Source organism: Ornithorhynchus anatinus, chromosome X5 (genome assembly GCF_004115215.2).
Source record: "Ornithorhynchus anatinus isolate Pmale09 chromosome X5, mOrnAna1.pri.v4, whole genome shotgun sequence".
Lineage (NCBI taxonomy): Eukaryota > Metazoa > Chordata > Mammalia > Monotremata > Ornithorhynchidae > Ornithorhynchus > Ornithorhynchus anatinus.
This window is the reverse complement of record NC_041753.1, coordinates 42,337,731-42,362,586: the sequence shown is the minus strand read 5'-3', so window position 1 is coordinate 42,362,586 and position 24,856 is coordinate 42,337,731. Positions and strand designations below refer to the sequence as shown.

Here is a 24,856-nt window from a genome sequence, read left to right as displayed (position 1 = left end):
AACACCAACTTCCCTGCCCTCAAGGAGCTTTCAGTCTTATTCGGGGGAGAGAAATGGACAGAAATTGTCTAACATAGAATAGATAAAAGAGTAAGACCCTAGATGCAAACAGTAATAACAAAGGGTGGAATTAAATGAATAATAAATAGATATACACACAAGGGTTGAAGTGGCTGATTAGGTGATCCATGACCATGAAGGAGGAAACTTTGTAGGAGGGCTTGGAAGGTAAATGTGCTCAATAAATACAGTTGACTGATTAGTGCAGGGATAGAACTCCATGCAGGGGGAAAGACATGAGCAGTGGATCAAAGACAACTTTCTGAACCAGAGACTTGACACATTTGCTTGACTTTCATCTCTAAATATTATTTGTGGGAAGTTTTTTCAGGAATGCCTCTTGGATGAAGTAGCTCTTTAGGAGGGCTTGAACAGTTGGGAGAGCTAATTATGAGCCTAGCTTTAACAGCATGTGGCTACAAAAAATGGTACGGGAGGCTTCAACAGCAGTTCATGACACTATATTATCTGAGAAACTCCCTTTTTGTAGAATGGTAAGGTGTAACAATTGAAGCCAAATACCTTCACTCATCCCCTCCCTAAACTGGTTTTACAATGATTATTATTATCATCATGTATAATTATCAATAGTAGCCACATTATATATTAGTCATCATTATATTATCTATCATCTCTGTGATTATCTGATCATTTATTATCCATTGTGCACAAGTTCACTTAGACATAAAGATATTATCAAGAAGTCACGCAGAATGGGAACTGTTATCCCAGTTGACTCGAAGTTTGGATGGTAAAAAAAAAGACAGGAAATCTCTACTCTGGCTCTAGTAAAAACCCACGTGCCAAATACAGAGCTTTCCTTTCTTGGAAATTGAAAGGTTTGGAAAAAGAAGTGCAGACCGTTTGTGGAAAGGGCCAGGAAAGCATCTGGGAAATTTGGTTAAAGCACTTAATGATATGAAACCCAAATATGTGAGTTCCTGATAGATCAACTATGACATAAAGGGAAATCCCTGGAAGATTTGTGATTCTATTTTTGAAAGAGGCTGTCGATCTCTACCACGCTCTCACCGCCATCGACCTTTTTCTAACTAGGGAAGTAAGTCAAATCAGAGAGAACATTATCCATTCCCTCGGATGCCCAGGGCTCTAAAAATATCCTTGCTCCCAGAACTATGGGAAATAATGGAAGATGTATCAACTCTGTTGTATTGTACTCTCCCAAGTGCTTATTAGTACAGTGGTATCCACACAGTAAGCACTCAATATAATACCACTGAAAGATTGATAGCAAAAAGTTTATCTATGCAGTTTTACTCGTTAGAGGGTTACCGTATGTCATTGTTCTTTCTGTGGACAAAATGGTGCCAGAAATCAAATGGGAGAGTGCCAGCTAGAGAATAGAAATGAGACATATTTGTCTCACACACAAAAAAAAGCCCTGCTCCATATTTAGATTCATTGCAGCTGCCTTTTTAGAGGCACAATAAAGAGGAGGTAGGTAAGAATTTGAGAAGCAGCATGGGCTAATGGAAAGAGCATAGGCCTGGCAGTCAGAGGACCTGGGTTCCAATCCAGCCTCCACCACTTGCCTGCTGCGTGACCATGGGCAAGTCACAACTTCTCTGTGCCTCAGTTACCTCATCTGTAAAATGGGGATTAAGACTGAGCCCTTTGTGGGATGTGGTCTGCATCCAACCTATCTTGTATCTACCCCAGCACTAGTACAGTGCCTGGCACATAGTATGTGCTTAACAAATAAACTTTTTTTTAAAGAAAAAAAAGAATTTGGGGTATTGCCTGCTAGCTAGTTTGGTAAATCTCCAAAGGCCTGCTCTGGAGGTGCCATGAGAAACAGTAATTATGTGGCCTAATAGAAAGAGCATAGGTTGGGGAATCAGGAGGCCTGGGTTCTAATTGTAATTCAGCCATTTGCCTGCTGTGTGACCTTAGGCAAGTCATTTAATTTCTCTGTGCTTCATTTTTCTCATCTGTAAAAAGGGGATTAAATTACCTGTTCTCTCACCCCTTAGGGTGTGAGTCCCAAGTGGGACAGGGACTGTGTCTGATCTGAGTGCATTGTTTCTACCCCAGCGCTTAGCATAGTATTTGGAATATAGTAAGCCCTTAACAAATACCACCAAATTGTAGTTTTACTAATTGAATGTGAGCATTGTAATTCATTTTTGCTTTCCCCTGTGACAGCTGAATACATCACTGGCACACTGTCAAATGAAGTGAAACCTCATATAAGTTGAAATGAACCTCCCTTGATCGAGAAGAGTGTTTCCTCCAAGAGGGAAGATCAATCAATCAATCAGTGGCATTCATTTAATGCTTACTGTGTGCTGAGCCCTGTACTGAGTGCTTGGGATAGTAAAATATAACAGAGTAGGTGGTAATATTCCTGCCCACAAGAGGATCTATAACACAATTATAGATGCTCCTTATGAAAGAATATAGTTTTTTGTGTCTTTTATTGTTGCTACTGTAGCTGTACATTTATAGAGACCCATAAGTGTGTGCCCAGTATGGTCAGAGCCAATCCCTTCACTACCTAAAGGATGAGGCGTTATATTTGGGTTTTGTTTTTTTTTTTTTACAAATTTGTTCAAAAATTGGACTTTTCTTCAGAAAAGTCCTCTTCTAATACTCTGCTTGCTCGATGCAGACAAAACCATTGGGTCATGCTTCCATAATTACAGTTTGAAGCTGGGCAAAGGAAAACAATGGATAAAGTGTTTCCCCAATGGGGCTTTTCCTATCTCTGGTATTTGATAATGCAGGGTCAAGAGAAGTGGAATCTCTGATGCAGAGGGTGATTCAGGCACTCATTGTATGAACATGCACACAGCTGCAATGCAGGCCCTTCAGAAATGAAAAAGTCTCTGTTCATGCAGGTGCTGGATATTAGAAGTAAAATTCTCCAAGTCATTATTCTCCCCTCCCAAAAGATTGGTCGTTCTTAAAATAAAATTGAGGCCTCTAACGTTGGTTTCATGTTTGACCTCATCAAAATGTAAAATCCATTTTTTTCTTAAATTCAAGTAATCTTTGGGATAGAGGGTATTGGCTTCTGTTTACTGTTCCAGGGTTATTGAAATGGACATTATTAGGCTAAAATAATGATATTCTTGAATATTTGGATTATTCCCTTAAATTATGAAAATTTATCATTTTTTGTATGCTGGCATAACTTTTCTCAATAGGGCACCATAGTTTCTTACCTCAGGGCACTCATCAGTCAAATCAGGGGCATTTATTATCTACAATGTGCAGAACACTGTACTAAGCACTTGAAAAAGTACACTAAGTGATGTTGACGGAATCTCCTGTCAACAACAATGAACAAGCCTCAGGCCCAAGACTTTGGGAGCATCCTAGTTGGCCTGAAATAGTAACTGACTTTCCAGATTGCCTATTCCACCCATTGAGGAGCTAGTTAACCTGAAGGACATGGCCTGGTGTTGCCTTATTAATCTCTAAGTAAGTAATCTGGAGGGCTTCCCTGTGACTTTCTCTTTGGGGCTCTAGTTTCTCCTTTTTACATTCAATAGTATTTATTGAGCACTTACTATGTGCAGAGCACTGTACTAAGCGCTTGGGATGAACAAGTCGGCAACAGATAGAGACAGTCCCTGCCGTTTGACGGGCTTACAGTCTAATCGGGGGAGACGGACAGACAAGAACAATGGCAATAAATAGAGTCAAGGGGAAGAACATCTTGTAAAAACAATGGCAACTAAATAGAATCAAGGCAATGTACAATTCATTAACAAAATAAATAGGGTAACGAAAATATATACAGTTGAGCGGACGAGTACAGTGCTGTGGGGATGGGAAGGGAGAGGTGGAAGAGCAGAGGGAAAAGGGGAAAATGAGGGTTTAGCTGCGGAGAGGTAAAGGGGGGATGGCAGAGGGAGTAGAGGGAGAAGAGGAGCTCAGTCTGGGAACGCCTCTTGGAGGAGGTGAGTTTTAAGTAGGGTTTTGAAGAGGGAAAGAGAATCAGTCTGGCGGAGGTGAGGAGGGAGGGCGTTCCAGGACCGCGGGAGGACGTGACCCAGGGGTCGACGGCGGGATAGGCGAGACCGAGGGACGGTGAGGAGGTGGGCGGCAGAGGAGCGGAGCGTGCGGGGTGGGTGGTAGAAAGAAAGAAGGGAGGAGAGGTAGGAAGGGGCAAGGTGATGTAGAGCCTTGAAGCCTAGAGTGAGAAGTTTTTGTTTGGAGCGGAGGTTGATAGGCAACCACTGGAGTTGTTTAAGAAGGGGAGTGACACGCCCAGATCGTTTCTGCAGGAAGATGAGCCGGGCAGCGGAGTGAAGAATAGACCGGAGCGGGGCGAGAGAGGAGGAAGGGAGATCAGAGAGAAGGCTGACACAGTAGTCTAGCCGGGATATAACGAGAGCCCGTAACAGTAAGGTAGCCGTTTGGGTGGAGAGGAAAGGGCGGATCTTGGCGATATTGTAGAGGTGAAACCGGCAGGTCTTGGTAACGGATAGGATGTGTGGGGTGAACGAGAGAGACGAGTCAAGGATGACACCGAGATTGTGGGCCTGAGAGACGGGAAGGATGGTCGCGCCATCCACGGTGATAGAGAAGTCTGGGAGAGGACCGGGTTTGGGAGGGAAAATGAGGAGCTCAGTCTTGGTCATGTTGAGTTTTAGGTGGCGGGCCGACATCCAGGTGGAGACGTGCTGGAGGCAGGAGGAGATGCGAGCCTGAAGGGAGGGGGAGAGGACAGGGGCGGAGATGTAGATCTGCGTGTCATCTGCATAGAGATGGTAGTCAAAGCCGTGAGAGCGAATGAGTTCACCGAGGGAGTGAGTGTAAATGGAGAACAGAAGAGGGCCAAGAACTGACCCTTGAGGAACTCCAACAGTTAAAGGATGGGAGGGGAAGGAGGCTCCAGCGAAGGAGACCGAGAATGACCGGCCAGAGAGGTAAGAGGAGAACCAGGAGAGGACAGAGTCCGTGAAGCCAAGGTGAGATAAGGTATGGAGGAGGAGGGGATGGTCGACAGTGTCAAAGGCAGCAGAGAGGTCAAGGAGGATTAGAATGGAGTAGGAGCCATTGGATTTGGCAAGAAGGAGGTCACGGGTGACCTTAGAGAGAGCAGTCTCGGTAGAGTGGAGGGGACGGAAGCCAGATTGGAGGGGGTCTGGGAGAGAATGGGAGTTAAGGAATTCTAAGCATCGATTGTAGACGACTCGTTCTAGGATTTTGGAAAGGAAGGGTAGTAGGGAGATAGGGCGATAACTGGAGGGGGAAGTGGGGTCGAGAGCGGGTTTTTTTAGGATGGGGGAGACGTGGGCATGTTTGAAGGCAGAGGGGAAGGAGCCCTTGGAGATTGAGTGGTTAAAAATAGAAGTTAAGGAAGGGAGGAGGGCAGGGGCGATGGTTTTAAGAAGGTGAGAGGGAATGGGGTCCGAGGCGCAGGTGGAGGGGGTGGCACTTGCGAGGAGGGAGGAGATCTCCTCTGAGGATACTGCAGGGAAGGATGGGAAAGTAGGGGAGGGGGTTGGTGGGGAGGAGGGGATAGGCGGAGGGGTGACTTTGGGGAGCTCAGACCTGATCGTGTTGATTTTCGTGAGGAAATAGGTGGCCAGATCATTGGGGGTGAGAGATGGGGGAGGGGGAGGAACAGGGGGCCTAAGGAGAGAGTTAAAGGTCCAGAACAATTGGCGGGGGTGACGGGCATGGGTGTTGATGAGGGAGGAGAAGAAGTTTTGCCTGGCGGAGGAGAGGGCAGAGTTAAGGCAGGAAAGGATAAATTTGAAGTGTGTGAGGTCGGCTTGGTGCTTGGACTTTCGCCAGCAGCGCTGAGCAGCTCGAGCATGGGAGCGTAGGAGGCAGACGGAGGAGGTGATCCAGGGCTGTGGGTTAGTGGAGCAAGAGCGGCGGAGGGAAAGGGGGGCGAGAGAGTCGAGATGAGTAGAGAGGGTGGAGTTGAGAACGGAGACCTGATCGTCGAGAGTGGGAAGAGAGGACAGGGCGGCAAAGTGAGGAGAGATGCTATTGGAAAGACGGATGGGATCGAGAGAGCGGAGGTCTCTGTGGGGCAGTAGCGAAGATTTGCAGGGGGAGGGAGTGTGAGAGATGAGGCAGGTGAGAAGGTTATGGTCAGAGAGAGGGATTTCAGAGTTGGTGAGGGAGGAGATAGTGCAGCGGTAGGAGATGACGAGATCGAGGGTGTGACCGAGTCGGTGAGTGGGCGCGGTATGGTGGAGGAGGAGGTCGGCAGAGTCAAGGTGGGATAGCAGGCGGGCGGCAGAGGAGTCGTCGGGTACATCCATATGGATGTTGAAGTCTCCGAGGATCAGAGTGGGCAGAGAGAAGGAGAGAAGGAAGGTGAGAAAGGGGTCAAGGTGGTTGAAGAAGTCGGAGGTGGGACCGGGAGGGCGGTAGATGACAGCGACAAGTAACTGGAGTGGGTGGTAGAGGCGAATGATATGAGCTTCGAAGGAGGGGAAGGAGGGGGGGGGGGGGGGGGGGATAGTGCGGAAGCGGCAACGGGGCGAGAGGAGGAAGCCGACGCCTCCTCCCTTACCGGTGAGTCTGGGGGAGTGGGAGAAGGAGAGGCCTCCGCTGGAGAGAGCGGCAGCGGAGACGGTGTCTTCGGGAGAGAGCCACGTTTCCGAAAGGGCGAGGAGGAGGAGAGAGCGAGAGAGGAAAAGGTCATGGATGAAAGGTAGCTTACCTGTAATAGAGCGGGGTTTCCAGAGGCCACACTTGAAAGTAGCTGTGGGTGCAAGGGGGGGAGGGGGGGAAGGGCGGGGGGAGGGTTTGGATGGGAAGGATGTGGCGGGGCCCTGGACGGGGAGAGGGGGATGAGGGGTAGCGGTGGGACAAGAGGACTGGGATGGGGCATGGGTGGGGAAGAGAGAAGGGGGGAGGGGTGAAGAGGGGGTTTGGTGGGGGGAAGAGTAGGGGGAGGGGGAAGAGGGGTAGCGCTGGTAAAGTGGGGTTCTAGGGTGGGAGAGGGGAGGGGGGGAGGAGACAGAGGAGAGATTGGGAAAGAGCTGAGCAAGAGAGGGGAAGGGGAAGGGGAGGATAGGAAGGGGCGGGAGGGGGGAGGGGGGGAGGAGGGACATGGTGAGGCCAGAGAGGTGGGTGGCAGCACTGACAACAATAAACAGTAATAAACGAAATCGGTAATATAGCAACATGATACAGTATGATACAATACGGTAGTGCTAATATAGCAACATGATACAGTATGATACAATATAGTCGTGTTAATAAAAGGGGCGATGATCAGGGTCGGGGGTAGACTCGATTAAGGGGCGACCTGATCAAAATTCAAAGTCTGACGACAATAAACAATAACAAGCGAGATCGCTAATATAGCAACATGCTACAGTAAGGCACACTACAATAGTGTTAATAAGCAGGCGATGACCAGGGTCGGGGGACGAGCCGACCCTACCCGATCAGACTCAAAGTCAAGCGGCCAGCGGCCGAGAGAGTCCCAGAGCTCATGACCAAATAACCCTGTGGCGGCGGGGGGGCCCTGAGGTTGTCCGGGGTGGGTGGCGGCCGTGGGCGGCGGCTAAAGTAAGGTAACATGGTGAGAACAAGGACGTCGTCGCCCGGGGTGGGGGCGGGAGAGATGAATCACCTCAAGAGGGAAGAGGGAGTGAGGCCTTCCCAAAATGGCCACCTCAGGCAGAGTGGGGGCTTCCCAAAATGGCCGCCTCGGGTGGAGTGGGGGAGCGGTTGGGGAGCACAATGTCCCCGGGCCCGAGCAGGGGGACACAATGTCCCCCGAGGACACAATGTCCTTGGGGCCGAGCAGGGGAGCACAATGTCCCCAGGATCGAGAAGGGGAGCGCAATGTCCCCGGGCCCGAGCCGGGGTGGGGGGGTGGACTGGAAGCTGGTGGCTGGGGTCTGTGGGGGCGAAGATCCTTAGTGTCGGAGTTCCCGAGCGGGGGTGCAGAGGTCCAGGTTGCGAAAGGCTGAGGCGGGCGCGGGTCCGGGCGGTCTGAGGCTCAGCTCCTTGCTGGAGGCGGAGGAAGCGCAGATGAGTCGGCGAGCGGCAGGCGAAGGGGGGCTTGTCGGGAATCGGGGCCGGGCGGGCCGAGGCTGCGCCTCAGGGGAGCAGAGATCCCGAGCCCACGAGGTAATGGCTCCAAGGGTCCGGGCGATGACAAGGCTCAGCTTCCCGGGAGAGGGGGGTGGTCTCGGCGTGGATGAGTCGGCGGTCGGCGGCCAAAAAGCCACTAAAGTCGGCGGTCGGTGGCCAACAGGCTGCTAAAGAGCTAGCCTGGAAACGGGGGGCAGGCAGCCCAAGGAACCACCGCTTGGGAGGAGAGCTCCCGAGTCCGTGTGGTGGTCGATTCAGCCCCAGGGGAGCTGAGATCCCGGGCCCATGAGGTAATGGCTCCAGGGGTCCAGGCGATGACAAGGCTCAGCTTCCCGGGAGAGGGGGGTGGTCTCGGCGTGGATGAGTCGGCGGTCGGCGGCCAAAAAGCCGCTAAAGTCGGCGGTCGGTGGCCAAAAGGCTGCTAAAGAGCTAGCCTGGAAACGGGGGGCAGGCAGCCCAAGGAACCACCGCCTGGGAGGAGAGCTCCAGAGTCCATGTGGTGGTCGATTCAGCTGGGAAAAGGGGGCCCGGCGGTCTGAGACTTACCCCCAGGGGAGCAAGGATCCATGTATCCTTCAGTTCCTCGAGAAGCCCTCTCCCCTATCCCATTCTCCCCCCAAGCTTTTATGGGATTTAAGTGCTTACTATGTGCCAGGCACCAAGTGCTGGGGTAGATAGAAGTTAATCAAGTTGATCATGTGAGGCTCACAGTCTGAATCCCCATTTTACAGATGAGGTAACTGAGGCACAGGTTTTGACCAGATTTCATCCCAAGGAAGGGGAGGATGCCCCAGATTTCCTCACAACTCAAGGCTGCTTGATGTAGAGGATTTTCAGAAAAGCCCATGGTAACCAGTGGACGAATTCGCCATCTGCCCAGGACTCACCACTGAGTGATACCCGAAGGGCATCACCAGAGGAGCTTCTTTGGCCATAGGGTGGCCTAACCTGATCCCTACTCCTAATCTTACCTCTACTGGTCACCTGCCTGCTGAAAAAATGGCCCCCGGAGTGTTATCAAGGGCAGGCCCAGTTTGAACATCAGCCTGGAGCTCATGGCCTTTCACCTCCCAGGACCCAACACAAGCTAATCTGGTCCTATGAACTCCCACTGGAGCAGCTCAGTTAATGGGAGCTGTTGCCACGGTCATCAGTATTTATTGAACGCTTACTGTAGAGAGCACTATACTAGCTGCCTGGGCGGATACAGTAGACATGTCCTCTTTAGTCAAAATTATCCCTCCCATTGCATTGAGCCTGAGCCTGGGAGGGGAAAGAGGAATTGTGCCTCTGCTTCTGAAGCCCCATAATATTTCATAGGAGTCCTCTATTCCTAACACTCCAGTATTTAATACCTACTTGTAGTAGAAATAGTAGTAGTATCATTTATTACCCTATTTATTTTGTTAATGAGGTGGACATCCCCTTGATTCTATTTATCTTGATGATGTGTTGTTTTTGTCTTGTTCTGTTTTGCTTTGCTGTCTGTCTCCCCCCTTTAGACTGTGAGCCTGTCATTGGGCAGGGATTGTCTCTATCTGTTGCCGAATTGTACATTCCAAGTGCTTAGTACAGTGCTCTGCACATAGTAAGCGCTCAATAAATACTATTGAATGAATAGTACTAGTAGTGATAGTATTTCTCAAGTGTCCACTTAGTGTGGTGCTTAATACAGAAATACAGAATAACAAAGAGGCATGTTACCTGCCCATAAGGAACACACACTCTAATGGGAGAAGACAAATGTAAAATACATTGACAAGGAATTGCCCAACCTTCCTGGAAGAAACCCAAATTCTACCAATAAAAGCTTTTCATCTTATTCTTTTCCACTCCCTTGGTCCTTTTCTTCTCAATGAGCTATCCTCTCTATAGCAGTTTTTCAAAATTTCCCTCAGCCATTCAATAACTCAGTAAATTCATGTTCCTCCCACCCCAAATGCTTTCTCCTTTTAGTCCACCAAAAACTCTCTGGTCCTTCTACCTCAGTGACTGTGCTTCAGCTGTGCCACTGGTGTCTAAAATATCAAAAGGGGTTAGGACAAGGTAAGAAGGAAAAATGTGTGTTGGTTTTGTCCCCACTGTTTGCTGGGAGGTTTAATACCCTCTGTCTAGGGCAAAGCTGAAAGTGTGAATCGACTCATATTAAAATGGGGATGAAGTCACAGGAATCCGGCTGTTCCAGTAAGACTAAATGCTGTGTGAAGCAGGAGGAGGGGGAGAGGCAGACCATGCTTAGCATATAGTAAGCACTGAGGTAGATACAAGATAATCAGATGGGACACAGTCCCTGTCCCACACTAGACACACAGTCGAAACCATGAGGCGACTGGACTCCGGCTCACCCTGCAATCCACCGTGGACAAGGGGAACCCCGCAGGTCCCAGGACTGGGCCAGAGACCATGCCTTGCCAGCTGCAGGAGTGGGAGCAACAGGACGTGGGCCAACTCTCCCCACCGCCCCCCCGCCAATCCCAAACCCCAGAGTGACCTCCATACCCTTTCTGGAGTCATGCCAAGTTGTTGAAGCAGCCGGTGCCCAACTGGCTGCCTGGCACACCTGCAGTTCTGGCCCCATGCTATGGCTTTGGGCCCCTTTTGCTCCTTGGCAGAGATGCAAGCGACAGTTGGCCCAGCTCCCATACTGCTGTGGAGCCATGAGGGGGGAAAAAGAGACCCCACTTAAAAATCATTCAAGCTGGAGAACACGCAATCTGGAATTTGTTCTCTTACCGGTGACCCTTCCAGGCAGCTCCGCTTTACTTCCTCTCTGGTCAGTGGGTAAAATGCCGAAAAACACTGCGGCCCTGCTCTACTGCTTAGTAGACACAGCAGAAAATAGTTGTTTTAAGGGAGGAAAAAGAAAGATGGGTTTTGGGGGTGAGAGCAAAACAAGACCAGGGCAGAAAGTTACATTAATTTTCTACTGGTCTATCAATCAACAAAAATAAATCAGAAAAGCTAGAAGTGTATTATCTGAACTAGTTGGACTCTAAAAGTTATTTGTAAGGTGAGGTACCTAACTGTGGCCACAGTGATCAATCTGGCCATTCTTTCCCCCACCTGAAAATGAAGACTTTTCCCTCTCTACGAATATAAAGCAGCTTCAAATTTTTCCTTTGAACATGAGCCAGAAATAGCATGTATGTAGGAAGGGGGGTGGGGACGAAAAGGAAATCTCTCTGCTTTGTTACCTGAGATGTGAAAGTTACTTCTCTACAACAAACCTAGCTTCTTTCCCATAGTATTATGGGCTGTTTTTATTGCCATTTTTCATCTTTAAAAAATGCAATGATCTATTTTTCATGCTTCATTTTCTTCCCATTTTATTTAATCTTCCTCTTATGTTTCCTAAAACCCTTTCTGCCTCTCACTGAAGTGTAATGGTTTCTAGAGCAAGGAAAAAGCATCAGGGCTTCAGCCTGTTCCCTCTCACCTACATGTCTCCACCTCTGACTTGAAGGTCACAATATGATGCAAATCAGGGCCTCTCTCAAGTTCTTTAGGCCACGGTTTGCAACTGCTTCACTGCCTGACTTGGAGAAATTTGCAAATTCTCTGCTCCATTTAGCCAGATATTCTGTAGGGAAAATACTTACCATTCTTCCAGGGACATGGTGATGATCAACAAAAGACCATTGAGCACTGAGCAAACAAGAAGCCCAATTGTTCTTCCCACAGAAGAGAGAACAGGCCGTCCTAAATCCACAGAGGCATCACGCCATGGGTTTTCGCGTGGGTAATAAAACACTTCCTTCCTGCTAGGCTGGAGTCCTAGAGTCAAACTCCATGGCCTTGTACACTCAGCAGAAATGATGGTACGTAACCAGGCTGTGGGCCTTTTGCGGGAAAGGACCAGGGGCTGGACAGTGGCCCCATGCCCCCAGCCATTCTGCCCAAAGTGGTTACTGCACTGCTCCCATAATGTACCTCCCATGTGTGCCAAAGAGACACCTCTGTTAGTTGGGTTGGATCCACGCTCCAGCTAGGCAGCAATATGGGTCCAGCAGAAAGCCTGGGAAGTGGCGATGGAAGGTACTTCTCCCCTCCATGGTCCCAGGAGTTGCAACCACTCACTCCACAGAGACACAGAGGAAAGAAGAGCATCCAACTCAAGTAGAAAAGAATATACAGCAAAGGAAGAGGGCTGCAAACAGACCGATATTTTTTATGCTCTGTTGAGATTTATAATAGAAAAACCTAAATGCTACCAAAGAAATGTATATTTAGTGTGGTTTGTTTTTTTCCAAACCCCCAAAACTGTGCTTTTATTTGGATAAAGAAATAGGCCACCTCTTCTGCAGAAGCCAAGAGTAAGGGAAAGTTCTTGTGGCATGCAAGCAGCTTAACTGTGACCTGCCAATAGAAACATTGTGCATTTATACCAATAACAAACAATGAGTTGCTGGAGGCAACTGCTATTACCATTCTGCAAGAAAAGAAACTTTGGCAACTGACATAATGAGCTCTGTATCCAAAGCCGATCCCCCAGAGAAAGTGAAAATGCCTCCCTTTAAGCACCGAATTCAAACATGTCAGACAGAGGTGTGCCAAGGGCTAAAGGGAGTTGGTGACTATTAATTCTGACTGTCACCTCTGTTGGAAAATCTGCTTTGTGACCCATCCCTAGAGGCGTTTGAAGGGAGACCACCCTCTGGCTTTGCCTAACTAGCTGCCAGCTGCCACAGTTTCTTTAGAGAACTAATAGCTGCCAGCATTTTAATCAGACTTAGAGGGCAGAGGAATTGGTTGAGGGGAAAATTTTGGTTGGCGCTACTTATCTATGCACTCCATTCCACTCGAAGTCAGCTGGCAGGGAGGCAAAGGAAACGGTGAGGGACGTGCACCAGAATCCTTGCCCCTGTGGAAAAACAACAGTCTAAATTCAAATTCCTCCAAGCGGCATTGTCCAGCTATGGATCTGTGGGTCGCTTGTGGTCCTCCGGGTCTCCGAAGACGATCCACAAATGTTCACCCCGTCCTGGTGGCCCTCTTGGACCTTGGCTCCAAACTTGTCTCCCAATTTAGCGTGGGGAAAGGCGAGGGGGAGACCCCTTTCACAGCAGTCCCAGGACCCTTTTGGGAATTGGGAAGTGGTGGGGTGGGAGAGGAGGGGTTGGCGGTGGCAGCTTCCACGGGTGCCACGGAGGCCAGAGAAAGAACCAAAAACAGTGTGGGGGCGGGGCTGAAAAGATGCTGCTAATAGGAGAGCCCCACAGCACTTATACTCTGCCATTTCCCCTCTCTGTAATTTATTTCAAAAGTCTGCCTCACCATGTAGACTGCAAGCTCTTTGTGGGCAGTCAGTCGTATTTATTGAGCACTTACTGTGTGCAGAGCACTATACTAAGCGCTTGGGAGAGTACAATATAACAGACACATTCTGTTGCCCACAAAGAGCTTACTGGCTAGAGGGGGAGACAGACATTAATGTAAATTAATAAAATTACAGATATGTACATATGTGTTGCGGGGCTGGGGGGATGGGATGAATGAATAAATACTATTGAATGAATGAATGAATGGATGAATGAATGAATGAAGAGAGCAGTCAAGGAGACAGAAGGGAGTGGGAGAAGAGGAAAGGAGGGTTTAGTCAGGGAAGGCCTCTTGGAGGAGATGTGCCTTCAATAAGGCTTTAAAGGAAGGGAGAGTAATTGTGTCCGATACGAAGAGGGAGGTCATTCCAGGCTCGAAGCAGGACGTGGGCAAGAGGATTGTGTCTACCAACCCTATTTTCAATGTACTCTCCCAAGTGCCTAAAACAGTGCTCTGCACACAGTTTGCACTCAATAAATACCATTGATTGGTTCATTGATTGAGGGACCAGAGAAGGGAAAATGGGGGCCTTCTAACGTGGAAGTGCATCCTAAGCAACATGGGGCAGCTTTGCTGGGCCAGCATGGGGAGTATCACCAAACTGTTGAGTAATTGTGGCTGTTTTGTTTTTTAATATTTTTGAGAAGATTTCTTTTTACAGTTTGTGATATAAAACTTTAATATCCCCCCCACACCTATTAAGCTCTGTTGCTTCCCCCTAACCGTAATTTATTTTAGTGTGTGCCTCCCCTGCTAGACTGTGGGCAAGAACTGTGTCTATTAACTCTTCAGTATTCTCCCAAGCTCTTAATACGGTGCTCTGAACAGAGAAAGCACTCAATAAAGTCTATTGATTGACTGATGTCATGATCTTATGTTTTGAAATACTTTAGCAAAGAATAAACAATTGTTTGGTGATTAACATTACAGTATGTAGCAGAGAAAGTGATTCTGGAATAGAGCCTAATTTATGACATTTACATTTATAGATAAACATATTCAACAGTACAGCTACATTTTCAAGGATCATAGCCCAGTTATTTTGGGGGGTATGCCCATAGAGAGAGATCATGCTGCTGCCTTTTGCAATTCAAGTAGCACACAATTGACTGTGTCCTTCAATAGCTTTTCTGAGATTCTAATTAGAGTCTTGCTGGCACTGGAAGTTACCGTGGTCATGTTTACTGCCCTAGCTATATCATCATCAATCACAGTCCCCTGTCCAGATTACTCTGTGTGACTTTCTAAATGGTTAGTTTACTCCCTGAATAACTGTAGGGTGCAGGAAGAACTGGGTATAGTTAGCACCATTTTTGCAGTCTATATGCAAACTGGAAGAGGAGAGAGGCATCAATTTTCCTGCTTTGAGTGGGTTCATTGTTTGGCCCAGAGCCAAGAATGTGTCTTACTTGTAGATAACACCAGGTTTTGTTGATCTCCTTTCTTGACAATGTAATTTGCTTTTATCAGTGAATGAGTGGGAAGGTGTGTGAGTCCAGACACAGCTCTATTCATACACTGCACTGTTATTACCCCTGAAACATCTATTTCTGCAAAACCCCTTCTGGCTAATTTCTGCCCAGGGTTTTGAGGTGTTGGAGAATAGCGTAACCTGTAATTGTTCAAGTAGATTTCTCTGAAGGCAGTTCCTTGATAACCCAGGCATGCAGTAAGATGTCTAAAGAATTTGGCCCACCATGCAAATTAGCACTTTCCTAAAGAAAATTAAGCTTTAAACATAAAGAAATTTTCATCAATTTGGGCTCTCCTTCCTGTTCCCCATGGCTAGAGGCTTTCATCAAGATCTGTTTCTGGGGAAATCTCTTGAGTAATTGCAGACAGATGTTTGTGTTTTCTTGATCTACTGCTGTGAAAGTAGGAGGACCCAATAGCTGAAGGAGGAGAGGTGAGAGTGGAAAAAGCAAGCAGGGCCAGTGTTAGCAACTGATAAATACGAGCTCAAATACCTTATAGGTGCTATCTTCAAGTGGGCTTGCTATCTATTTAGTGTGGCTGGTAGAGTGATGGAGGAGCCAGTCATTTTTGTGTTCTACAGTACATCCTGCTGGTTGAGTCTACAGTGCTCTGCACACAGCAGAGAAGCAGCATGGGATGTGGGGAAGCAGCATGGTCTAGTGGAAAGAGCACGGACCTGGGACTCAGAGGACCTGAGTTCTAATCCTGTCTCCACCACTTAGTGCTGTGTGACCTTGAGCAAGTTGCTTAAGTTTCTCTGTGTCTAAATTACCTCATCTGTAAAATGGGGATTAAGACTGTGAGTGCCACGTGGGACATGATTTATGTCTAAGCTTGTATCTACCCCAGCACATAGTCCAGTGACTGGCACATAGTAAGCGTTTAACAAATACCATTTTAAAAAAAAGTAAGTGCTCAATAAATACCATGGATCGAGTGATTGTGCCTAGACAAGATTCAAGAAGCCAAATGAACACGCTGTTGTTGTTTTTTTCCTTACCCCAGGCTTAACTTTCTAGCATCATCAGTTAGCTGTCATCTTCCAACTTTTAACCTGAACACGTTGACTTTTTCCTTGTCTCATTCCCGAAACAGACTCAACAGGGAAAATCCCTAGAGTCATTTGTTTAGTGTCCATCAGCTCATTATAACCACACTTAACAAAAAGTAGCCATTCAGCTCTGGCAGATTCATGCACTCATCTCATTTCTATGTTTAACTGGTAGCTTCAGATAGTGAGACTCATCTCTTTCCCCTCAAGAGAACTGATTTATTTAGCAGCTTTCACTTCTGTTACATTATCCAGCCATAGCCAGCAATGATATTTATACATAAGACAGAGACAGCATTATGCTATAATAGAAGCTTGATGGGACTTGGAACCAAAGACCCTTCATTCTGAAGCCAAAGAAAAATAAGCAGAGATTTTTCTGCCTCTCTAAGAATGGGAGACAGAGAGGTGTGTAAGCATGCCTGGTCTGAGCACATTACTAAATATTATCAGCTTGAAGCCCTTATGTGGTAATCCCAGCTCTAAACCTTAGTTCTGGAGCATTTGTGGGTTCATCACTTCAGCTCCTCCTGAGTTCCAGAACAGTGGAGAATGCTGATCTAAACACTGGTGAGCGGAAACACAAAACACTCAAAATAAATGGTAACACAGTGAAGTGAAAGAACAAAGTATATTTTGGTTGGGCAAATAGGACAGAAGAGCAGAGCAAGCACATTCCACCGATCGGCATCAATGCGGTAACTAAACTATTGAACCTGGGAAAGTAGTCAAATGTAGCTCCCAGCTGGTATTGTTAGGGAGATGTCACCAGTTGGCTGAGCTGCACAACCTGCTCAACCAGGACCACCCCCCCCCCCCACCTGTAGGCAAATACAGACACTTTCAGAACTTTATGCTGTTTTAATGAGCTGTGATTGAAAAAAGGGCACCATCATTACCTATGCTTTGGTCCAGAAATTCTGGAGGATGCCCCCCTCCCTTTCTACGGGGATCAACTAAAGGTGCTCATGATTCTAGCTGGAGTTTCTAGCCCTTGACAGACAACGATATTGTAATGACAAGATTTGAAAGGTTATTTTGAGTGACCATTGTGGGCAGGGAAAGTGTCTGTTTATTGTAACATTGTGCTCTCCCAAGTACTTAGTACAGAGCTTTGCAAACAGTAAGAACTCAATAAATATGATTGAATGAATGAATTTCCTTTTACTCCCTTCTATCACTATAGGTGGGAAATTGGGAAATGGAGCCCATGTAGTCTAACCTGTGGGGTCGGCCTACAGACCCGGGATGTCTTCTGCTCCCACCTCTTGTCAAGAGAGATGAATGAGTCTGTGGTCCTGGCTGATGAGCTGTGCCGCAAACCCAAGCCCTCCCTCGTCCAAGCTTGCAATCGTTTCAACTGTCCACCTGATTGGTATCCTGCTGAATGGCAGAAGGTAAGAGCAAACTGATTTTGTGGCAAGATATAACTGTTGTTAGGCAGGTGTTATTAGTGGTATTGGATATGATACTGACAGTGTGCACCATGGCTGCATCGCTCCTTAACGAACTCCTTTGCAAAGTGTTTCTTCCAGGTTTTCCTAGACATTCTCAGTTGGACACCCCCTGCTTATATGTGTATGTATACACTTCACCTTTTAGCCCTGTAAATGTGGGGCACGCATGGCTGTACATATACAGGAAGGGTTGCTCCAAGGCCTGCAGTTAAATGGTTCATATGTCTAGCTATGCAGTGTAGGGAAGTTAAAATGTTTGATTCATCCATATTTTGTAGTTTCAAGGAAAACTCAGGTTATATGGTCTGGGAGTGAGGCCACCAGGACTCAAGCCCCAGCTCTGTCACAGGTCTGCTGTGTGACCTTGAGCAAGTTACATAATCTTTCTGGCCCTCAGTTTCTTCATCTGTAAAACGGAGAAACTAGCGTAAATAAATGGCTCACCCAATTTCACCTTGCAAACCAGTGGATAGAACTTGGACTGAAAGTATTTTAAGAGAGCCCTAGGACCCCATATGTGCTTGGTCTCCAGGGCCAATTTCTTTCACCATTTGGGAAGAAAGGTATTCTTTGAACTAATTATAAGCTCTGTTGAGCAATGCCAGTTACAGATCATGTGATGTCAAGTGCTAAGAAAGGAAGTCTGGCTAAGTCTGCATTAATCAGTGGTATTTTCTGAGCACTTATTGTGCAGAGCATTGTACTAAGCACTTGGGAGAGTGCAGTACAACAGAGTTGGAAGACCTGTTCCCTGCTTACAATGAACTTACAGTCTAGAGAAAACCCAAGGCCAGTTTTTTGTTTTGTTTTTAAAATTGCCCAGTGCATATTTCTTAATAGCCCCCATTAGGCATTTAATGAGAGAATAATTTACAACTTGTATGTTTTGGCACAGTTCATCATCGAAAGGCTTTAGATTGAATCCATGGCAAGAAATTGGGATTTTCTTTCCCTGTTAAAGTCCGCAGTCCTTTGTGCCAGATGATAAATCTAGGTGTCCACCTGATTGACAGCTGTTGCCTAAGGGGGCTCACCTTTCCCCCCCATCGCCCCCCCTGCCAGCCTTTCTGGACTCTGACATTTACCCTGAGGTCCCCTAAGCATCAGCGGGGTAGGTGGCTGGAAAAGTCCTCAGTGCTACTTGCCAATTTGGGTGCCAATGTTGACTTCCAAATTCCTGGACAAATTCTTAGGTGAGAGTATTTAACTTTAGCTTGACCCTAAAGGTTCAAGCAGATTTGGGTCCCCTGCAAAATATGCCTGATCCCATACAAGCTTAGTCAATAGGCATGCAAGAGGATAGTATAAGGAAGACAGTAGCTGTTGAGTAATTCCTGGTTAATTGGTTGTTCTTGCAGTACACTAGTTAGTAAGAGTGTTGACATTCTCCTATTCACACCCGAGCTGTTAACAACACACTTGTTTCTTCAGGCTTCTCACTTCTCAGCATTCCTAGCTGGAAAGAAAGAACCTGGTTTGTCATTCACATGTACATTTTCCTTTCCATTTATCATGACCCATGATCATGACCCAGAAAGAAGATTTCTAATCCTTCAACACCTAGTCTATAGCCCCTTTATTTTACTTTTATTAGTAGTCTATTTATTTACTGTAGAAAGATATATTATACACTCTATTTCCATAACTGAGGGAATCAAAAATTGCATTTAAGATGTAGCAGTTGGTTGCCTTGGTGAATGCTGAACTGTCTCTCGACAGAAGTCACATTCAGCTGGGCACCAAGTGTTGTCATTGCAATCTGTGTTTGTTTTTCCACCTAGGAAAAGAGGCATAAATCATGTGCTTCACCATCTGTCAAATATTAATGTTACTTCCTTCATGCTCTACAATGAATTATTTTCATTGCTGAGGCCAGATGTATCTGACTTTTGCATATGCTTGGGAACTCCAAAACATTTATTTTTTAATAAATAGATCTTCAGCTTTCACTTTTGTTATTGGTAGACATATGTGTGTGTGTGTTTCTTGGTTCTGCTCCCTTCCAATTTAGTGCTTTCATTTCTTCTCCTCTGGTTTGGTACCTGCTCTATCTTTTATTTCCTAATCAACATTCATTTACCTCTCTTTGGTATCTTAGAGAAGCAGCGTGGCTCAGTGGAAAGAACACGGACTTGGGAGTCAGAGATCGTAGGTTCTAATCCCGACCGCCACTTAGCTGTGTGATTTTGGGCAAGTCACTTAACTTCTCTATGCCTCAGTTACCTCATCTGGAAAATGGGGATTAAAACTGTGAGCCCCACATGAGACAACCTGATTAGCTTGTATCTACCCAGCACTTAGAACAGTGCTTGGCACATAGTAAGCGCTTAACAAATATCAAATTATTATTATCTTTTTGCATCTCAGCCCCAATATTTCAAAGATGCTCTAGGCTGTGTTTTTTTCAAACATGAAATATTTAGGACATCAAGCTTCTTTGCAAGGGGGTCACTCAAATAAAACAATAATAATCCAAAATCCTTTTACAGTCTACTGTGGGGATTATGTTGAGGAGAATTGCAGGTCATCTTTCATTTAACAATTTCAGAGTTCCGGATTACCTAAGTGTTTCTTTGGAGCTCCAACAATCAGCATTTTCATGCACTACTTGTTTGTACATCCAGTCAGCCCACCTGGTCAGTCATGAATGATTTGCGTTAGCTGGGGAGGGATGTTCCTTTTTCTTAGGGGTAATTATTGGAGAAAGGTAATTATTAGGACGTCCATTTCCCTGCCATTCTCCCTCCCATCCTCCACACCTAGATTTAAATGGAAAGAAAAAAGAGGAGAGTGATAATGGTAGTGAGAAATGTAACAGAAATCCCTTTAAACTCTGCTATTGTTTCACAGAAAGCATTATATCCATTGAACATGCCTACCCGTATTGCCTACATCTGCCTGGAGATCAAAATAACCTCTTCTCTTTGCTTATACTGATTATTTGCCATTTCCTGTGAAGCCTTTTACCAGAGTAGAGCTCAGAAAGTTTGCTCTTCAGAACAGATATGTGAAAGAATCCCTTCTGTTTAGTTTATGGGAAGATAAAGTTTTGATGACTTAACTGCAAATGTTTAAGAATTATGTTTCCATTTCCTAGATTTTTTTTTTTAAAAAATTGGTCAGGATGAGACATAGCCCTAAAGTTCTTGGCAGATAAATTTCGGATAGTCATCACTGTTCTGAGTGACTAAAATATAAATCTAGAGAAGTTAGTAACTAACGTTGGAGACTATCGTATTTATTTAAAATGTTCCATCCTAGAGATAAGTCCATTAGGATGTTTATCTTGTTTTAAAATCTGTTTTTACAAAGAGCAATAAATATCTGCTCAAAAGAGATCAAAAGTTAAATGTCACATTAGTAAATTTTCATTTAGGGTTTTTGTTTTTCCTCTTCCTCCAGTCTGGAAATTATAATCAGCCTGGCCATTTTTAACTTGCTTTGGATGAACACAACACTGTAATAATAATAATAATAATAATGGTATTTGTTAAGCGCTTACTATGTGCCAAGAACTGTTCTAAGTGCTGGGGTAGATACAAGGTAATCAGGTTGTCCCACATGGTGCTCACAGTCCCAATCTCCATTTTACAGATGAGGTAACGGAGGCAAAGAGAAGTTAAGTGGCTTGCCCAAGGTCACACAGCAGACAAGTGACGGAGCCAGGATTAGATCCCATGTCCTCTGCCTCCCAAGCCCGTGCTCTTTCCACTGAGCCACACTGTACTAAACTTTCACTAGGTTTGCTAAAAGACCCTAATAGAGATAATGATAATAACACCATGACTGTAATAATTCCAAAACTGAAACCTCAGAAAAATCTTGAGAGACATGAAAAATGCAAGTTCCCAGACATAGTGTATAGCTTTCACATGTTTCCCTTGCTATTTAGCCATTATTTTTCTTTTTAAATGAATGTCCTACCTACCTCAACCATAGAGTGAACTAAATCTGACAGCTATTGTTTCTGTTATTGTTGAGTGGTTCTTGGTGTTGGACAGGGGTTCAAAGATGGTGCTTCTGATGCTGAGCTTCTCTCCCTATACATTGTGGCTAAAAAGGCCAATGTGCAACCAGCAGTCCCTTTCCTTACGGCACATACTAAGGAGTAGCATTTGCTATCTGCAGTGTGCTTACAGTGATTGAATGTGCCAGGCTAGTCTACCTATTGCTGCCACCTCCTAGTCGTGGTAGTTTTAGAGAAGCAGCGTGGCTCAGTGGAAAGAGCCCGGGCTTTGGAGTCAGAGGTTATGGGTTCAAATCCCCACTCAGCCGCTTGTCAGCTGTGTGACTTTGGGCAAGTCACTTAACTTCTCTGTGCCTCAGTTACCTCATCTGTAAAATGGAGATTAAGACTTTGAGCCTCACGTGGGACAACCTGATCACCTTGTATCCCCCCAGTGCTTAGAACAGTGCTTCGCACATAGTAAGTGCTTAACAAATAGCACCATTGTTATTATTAAGGGAATGCACTGTACTGCAGTGTTCTCTGTCCCTAGTAGTCACTCAACAAAGACCTTGGGAAGGGAATGAGCCTACCAACTGTGTTGTACTGTACTTCCCCAAGTGCTTAGTACAGTGCTTTGCACACAGTAAGTGCTCAATAAATACCATTGAGTGATTGATTAATTGACCATTGCTTGGTTGATGACTTTGTTCTGCAAATAAATTGATTTCAAAGAGAGGGAAGATGTAATTGGGGAATTCCTAATTTTCCTTCTTGTCCCATTTCCTTTCACTCTTTGCTGGGCAAATGTAAGCAGTAAGAATCTAAAGGCAACACATGCTCCTTCCATATCCTCAGACTCACTTCATCTCTTCCTCAGTGTTCACAGACTTGCGGTGGTGGCGTTCAGAGACGAGAAGTTCTTTGCAAACAGCGCATGGCTGATGGAAGCTTCCTGGAATTACCAGACACCTTCTGCTCTGCTTCAAGGCTGGTCTCCGAGCAGGCCTGTAAGAACGAAGACTGTCCCAGTGAGTGGCTTCTTTCTGAATGGACCCAGGTATGCTTGGAAGGACTGAGCTGTGCAGTCTTAAAGAGACATTCAGAAATCCCGTTCCTGCAGCAATTTATAACATTTTGGGACTGGGTTTTTAACGGGGCTGTAGGCCACAAGCCTTCGTCTAACTGTGTCTATTAGGAAACAAAACTGTTCCTGTAGTATAAATTAGGGTAATGCAAAGGGTTTCCACCTTCTACTTAGAAAAGTCAAAACCTTTCCTGTTCTCTTCGCCTAAATTACTAATAAAGAACATGATTTATTTGGAGGAAAAAGCCAAGGAAAACCTGTCCATGTACTGTCAGTTCCATGGATTCAGAACTTCAACAATTTCCTAGCCAGAGGTCATTTTTTCCCACTTCCCTATATTTTGGGGTGGATTGCATTATCACTGCCATGTAAATTTTAACATCACATTGTTTACCTCCACTCCCCAAGTTCTGTAGAATTTTGCAAATGAATCATTGGCTCCACTGGCAGAATGGCAATCAAGTGTCAGGCTGAGCAAATTTGACTAAATCTGCCTGTGCCTTAACAGCACTAAGAATATTTGACATGATAACCAGCAAATAGAAAGGGGGACTGACTGCTAAACTCAATTTCAGTTAAAATGTGCATCTGGGGAAACAAGGTCACCCCCGACCCCAGCTGCATATGAGTATTGTGGCCTACCCTCAGTTGATCTCTGGTTCTCATTTTCTGACTCTCAGGTTCAGGGGCTGGCCAAGGAATCGCTCCTCGGGATTAGAAATGACTCCTTTTCTGAGCCAGAAAGGATGCTTTTTAGCCCACCTCCAATCTGTACTCAGAGGGGCAATGCCTGGATTCTATTTTCTGACCCGAGGAAGGGGACACATGCCCCAGACTCCCTTCTCAGGATAGGAAAACAGAAACTAGGTACCCCTCTCCTCTCTTGGAATCCACTTTGTGCTCTGATTTCGGGGCCGGAGGGGGTTCCAAGAGAGTTTCTGTTTTCCTACCCCGAGAAGGGAAACCTGGCATGTATCCCCCTCCTTGGGTCAGAAACTAGATAGAATCCAGGCATCTGCCCACCCCCCATCCCGAGTACGGATTGGAGCTGGGTCTCATTTGTGACTCTGGAATGGGTTCCCAAGGGAGGGGCCAGTCCCTGAACCTCTCCCTTGAGTCAGAAAATGAGAAGTACTGATGCTCTGGCAGACTATTCAGATCCACTGCATCGCTGATGGACACATACACTTAGTTATATTGTATTTTTTGTTCATTTGTTTGTTTATGGTATTTGTTAAGCACTCACTATTGCCAGGCACCGTACTAAGTGCTGAGGTACGTTCAAGCCAGTCAGGTTAGACACAGTGTCCCACGTGGGACTCACAACTTTAACCCCCATTTTACAGACACCACAATTCAACACAAAAGGGCGGTAGAATTGTGTTCTACTCAATCAGCAGCTGTTTTTCTGGAGTACTAATAATGATGATAAATGGGGTATTTGTCAAGCACTTATGACATGCCAAGAACTGCACTAAACATTGGGGTAGAGACAAGATAATCAGATCCAACACAGTCTGTGTCTCAACTGGAGCTCACAGGTCTAAGGAAAGGGAGAACAGGTATTTCATCACCATTTTACAAGTGAGGAAACTGAGGCACAGAGAAGTTAAGTGGTTTGCCCATGTTCATTCAGCACTTAAGTGGCAGTGCTGGGATTAGAACCCAGGTCTCTGGACATCCAGGCTCCTGCTCTTTCCACAAGCCACCCAACTTTTCTACTTCTAGCAGTAATAATAATGGTACTTGTTAAGTGCTTACTATGTGTCAAATACTGTTCTAAACGCTGGAGATGATACAAGTTAATCAGGTTGGACACGGTCCCTGTCCCACATGGAGCTCAAACTCTTGTCCCCATTTTACAGATGAGGTAACTGAGGCACAGAGAAGTGAAGTGACTTTCCCAAGGTCACACAGCAGTATCTGGCAGAGCCGGAATTAGAGCTAGGTCCTTCTGACTCCCAGTGCACGTCACTCCATTGCCTGTCCTCCTGATTCTGGGGGTTGTCCCTTAACCTCCCATCCCCCACTTCATCCTGCAGCAGCAGGATAGGAGGACAGGACCGGGCATTGGAAAAGTGCAGAATTCTTTCCATCCCCAGCTTGCTGCTGCTGGGATTCCCAAGCAGGTTTGAAGGTAGGACTAATGGTGAGTGGCTCAAAAACATTGGTCCTATCTGAACATTTAAAGATCGATTGATGCCTGATGTTGGGTTTTCCCCACTGCAGATTCTGGGGAAAAAAGGGAATTTTTTTACAGGAAAATTCTCTTCAAAAAAATACACTGTGCCTAGACAGAGACAGTCATTACCTCAAGGTGAGGGTAGTCAGGAGGACTGAACAAAGGGAATTGCAAGATATGTGATGATTGCTGGGGCCTAGTAGCTTGCTTTCTCTTGTCATTGGTGACCAAG

At 46.1% G+C, this 24,856-nt stretch overlaps 1 protein-coding gene across 2 annotated transcripts in view; it reads left to right on the top strand.

The window, feature by feature from the left end:
• The window catches only part of ADAMTSL1 (ADAMTS like 1), a 320,400-nt gene that overhangs the window by 215,997 nt on the left and 79,547 nt on the right, over positions 1–24,856 (top strand). For both annotated transcript variants that reach the window (XM_039910787.1, XM_029055244.2), the window contains exons 16-17: positions 17,139–17,349; positions 22,236–22,415. In XM_039910787.1, coding sequence (XP_039766721.1) covers positions 17,139–17,349; positions 22,236–22,415 — 391 coding nt within the window. The remainder of the gene's footprint in view (positions 1–17,138; positions 17,350–22,235; positions 22,416–24,856) is intronic.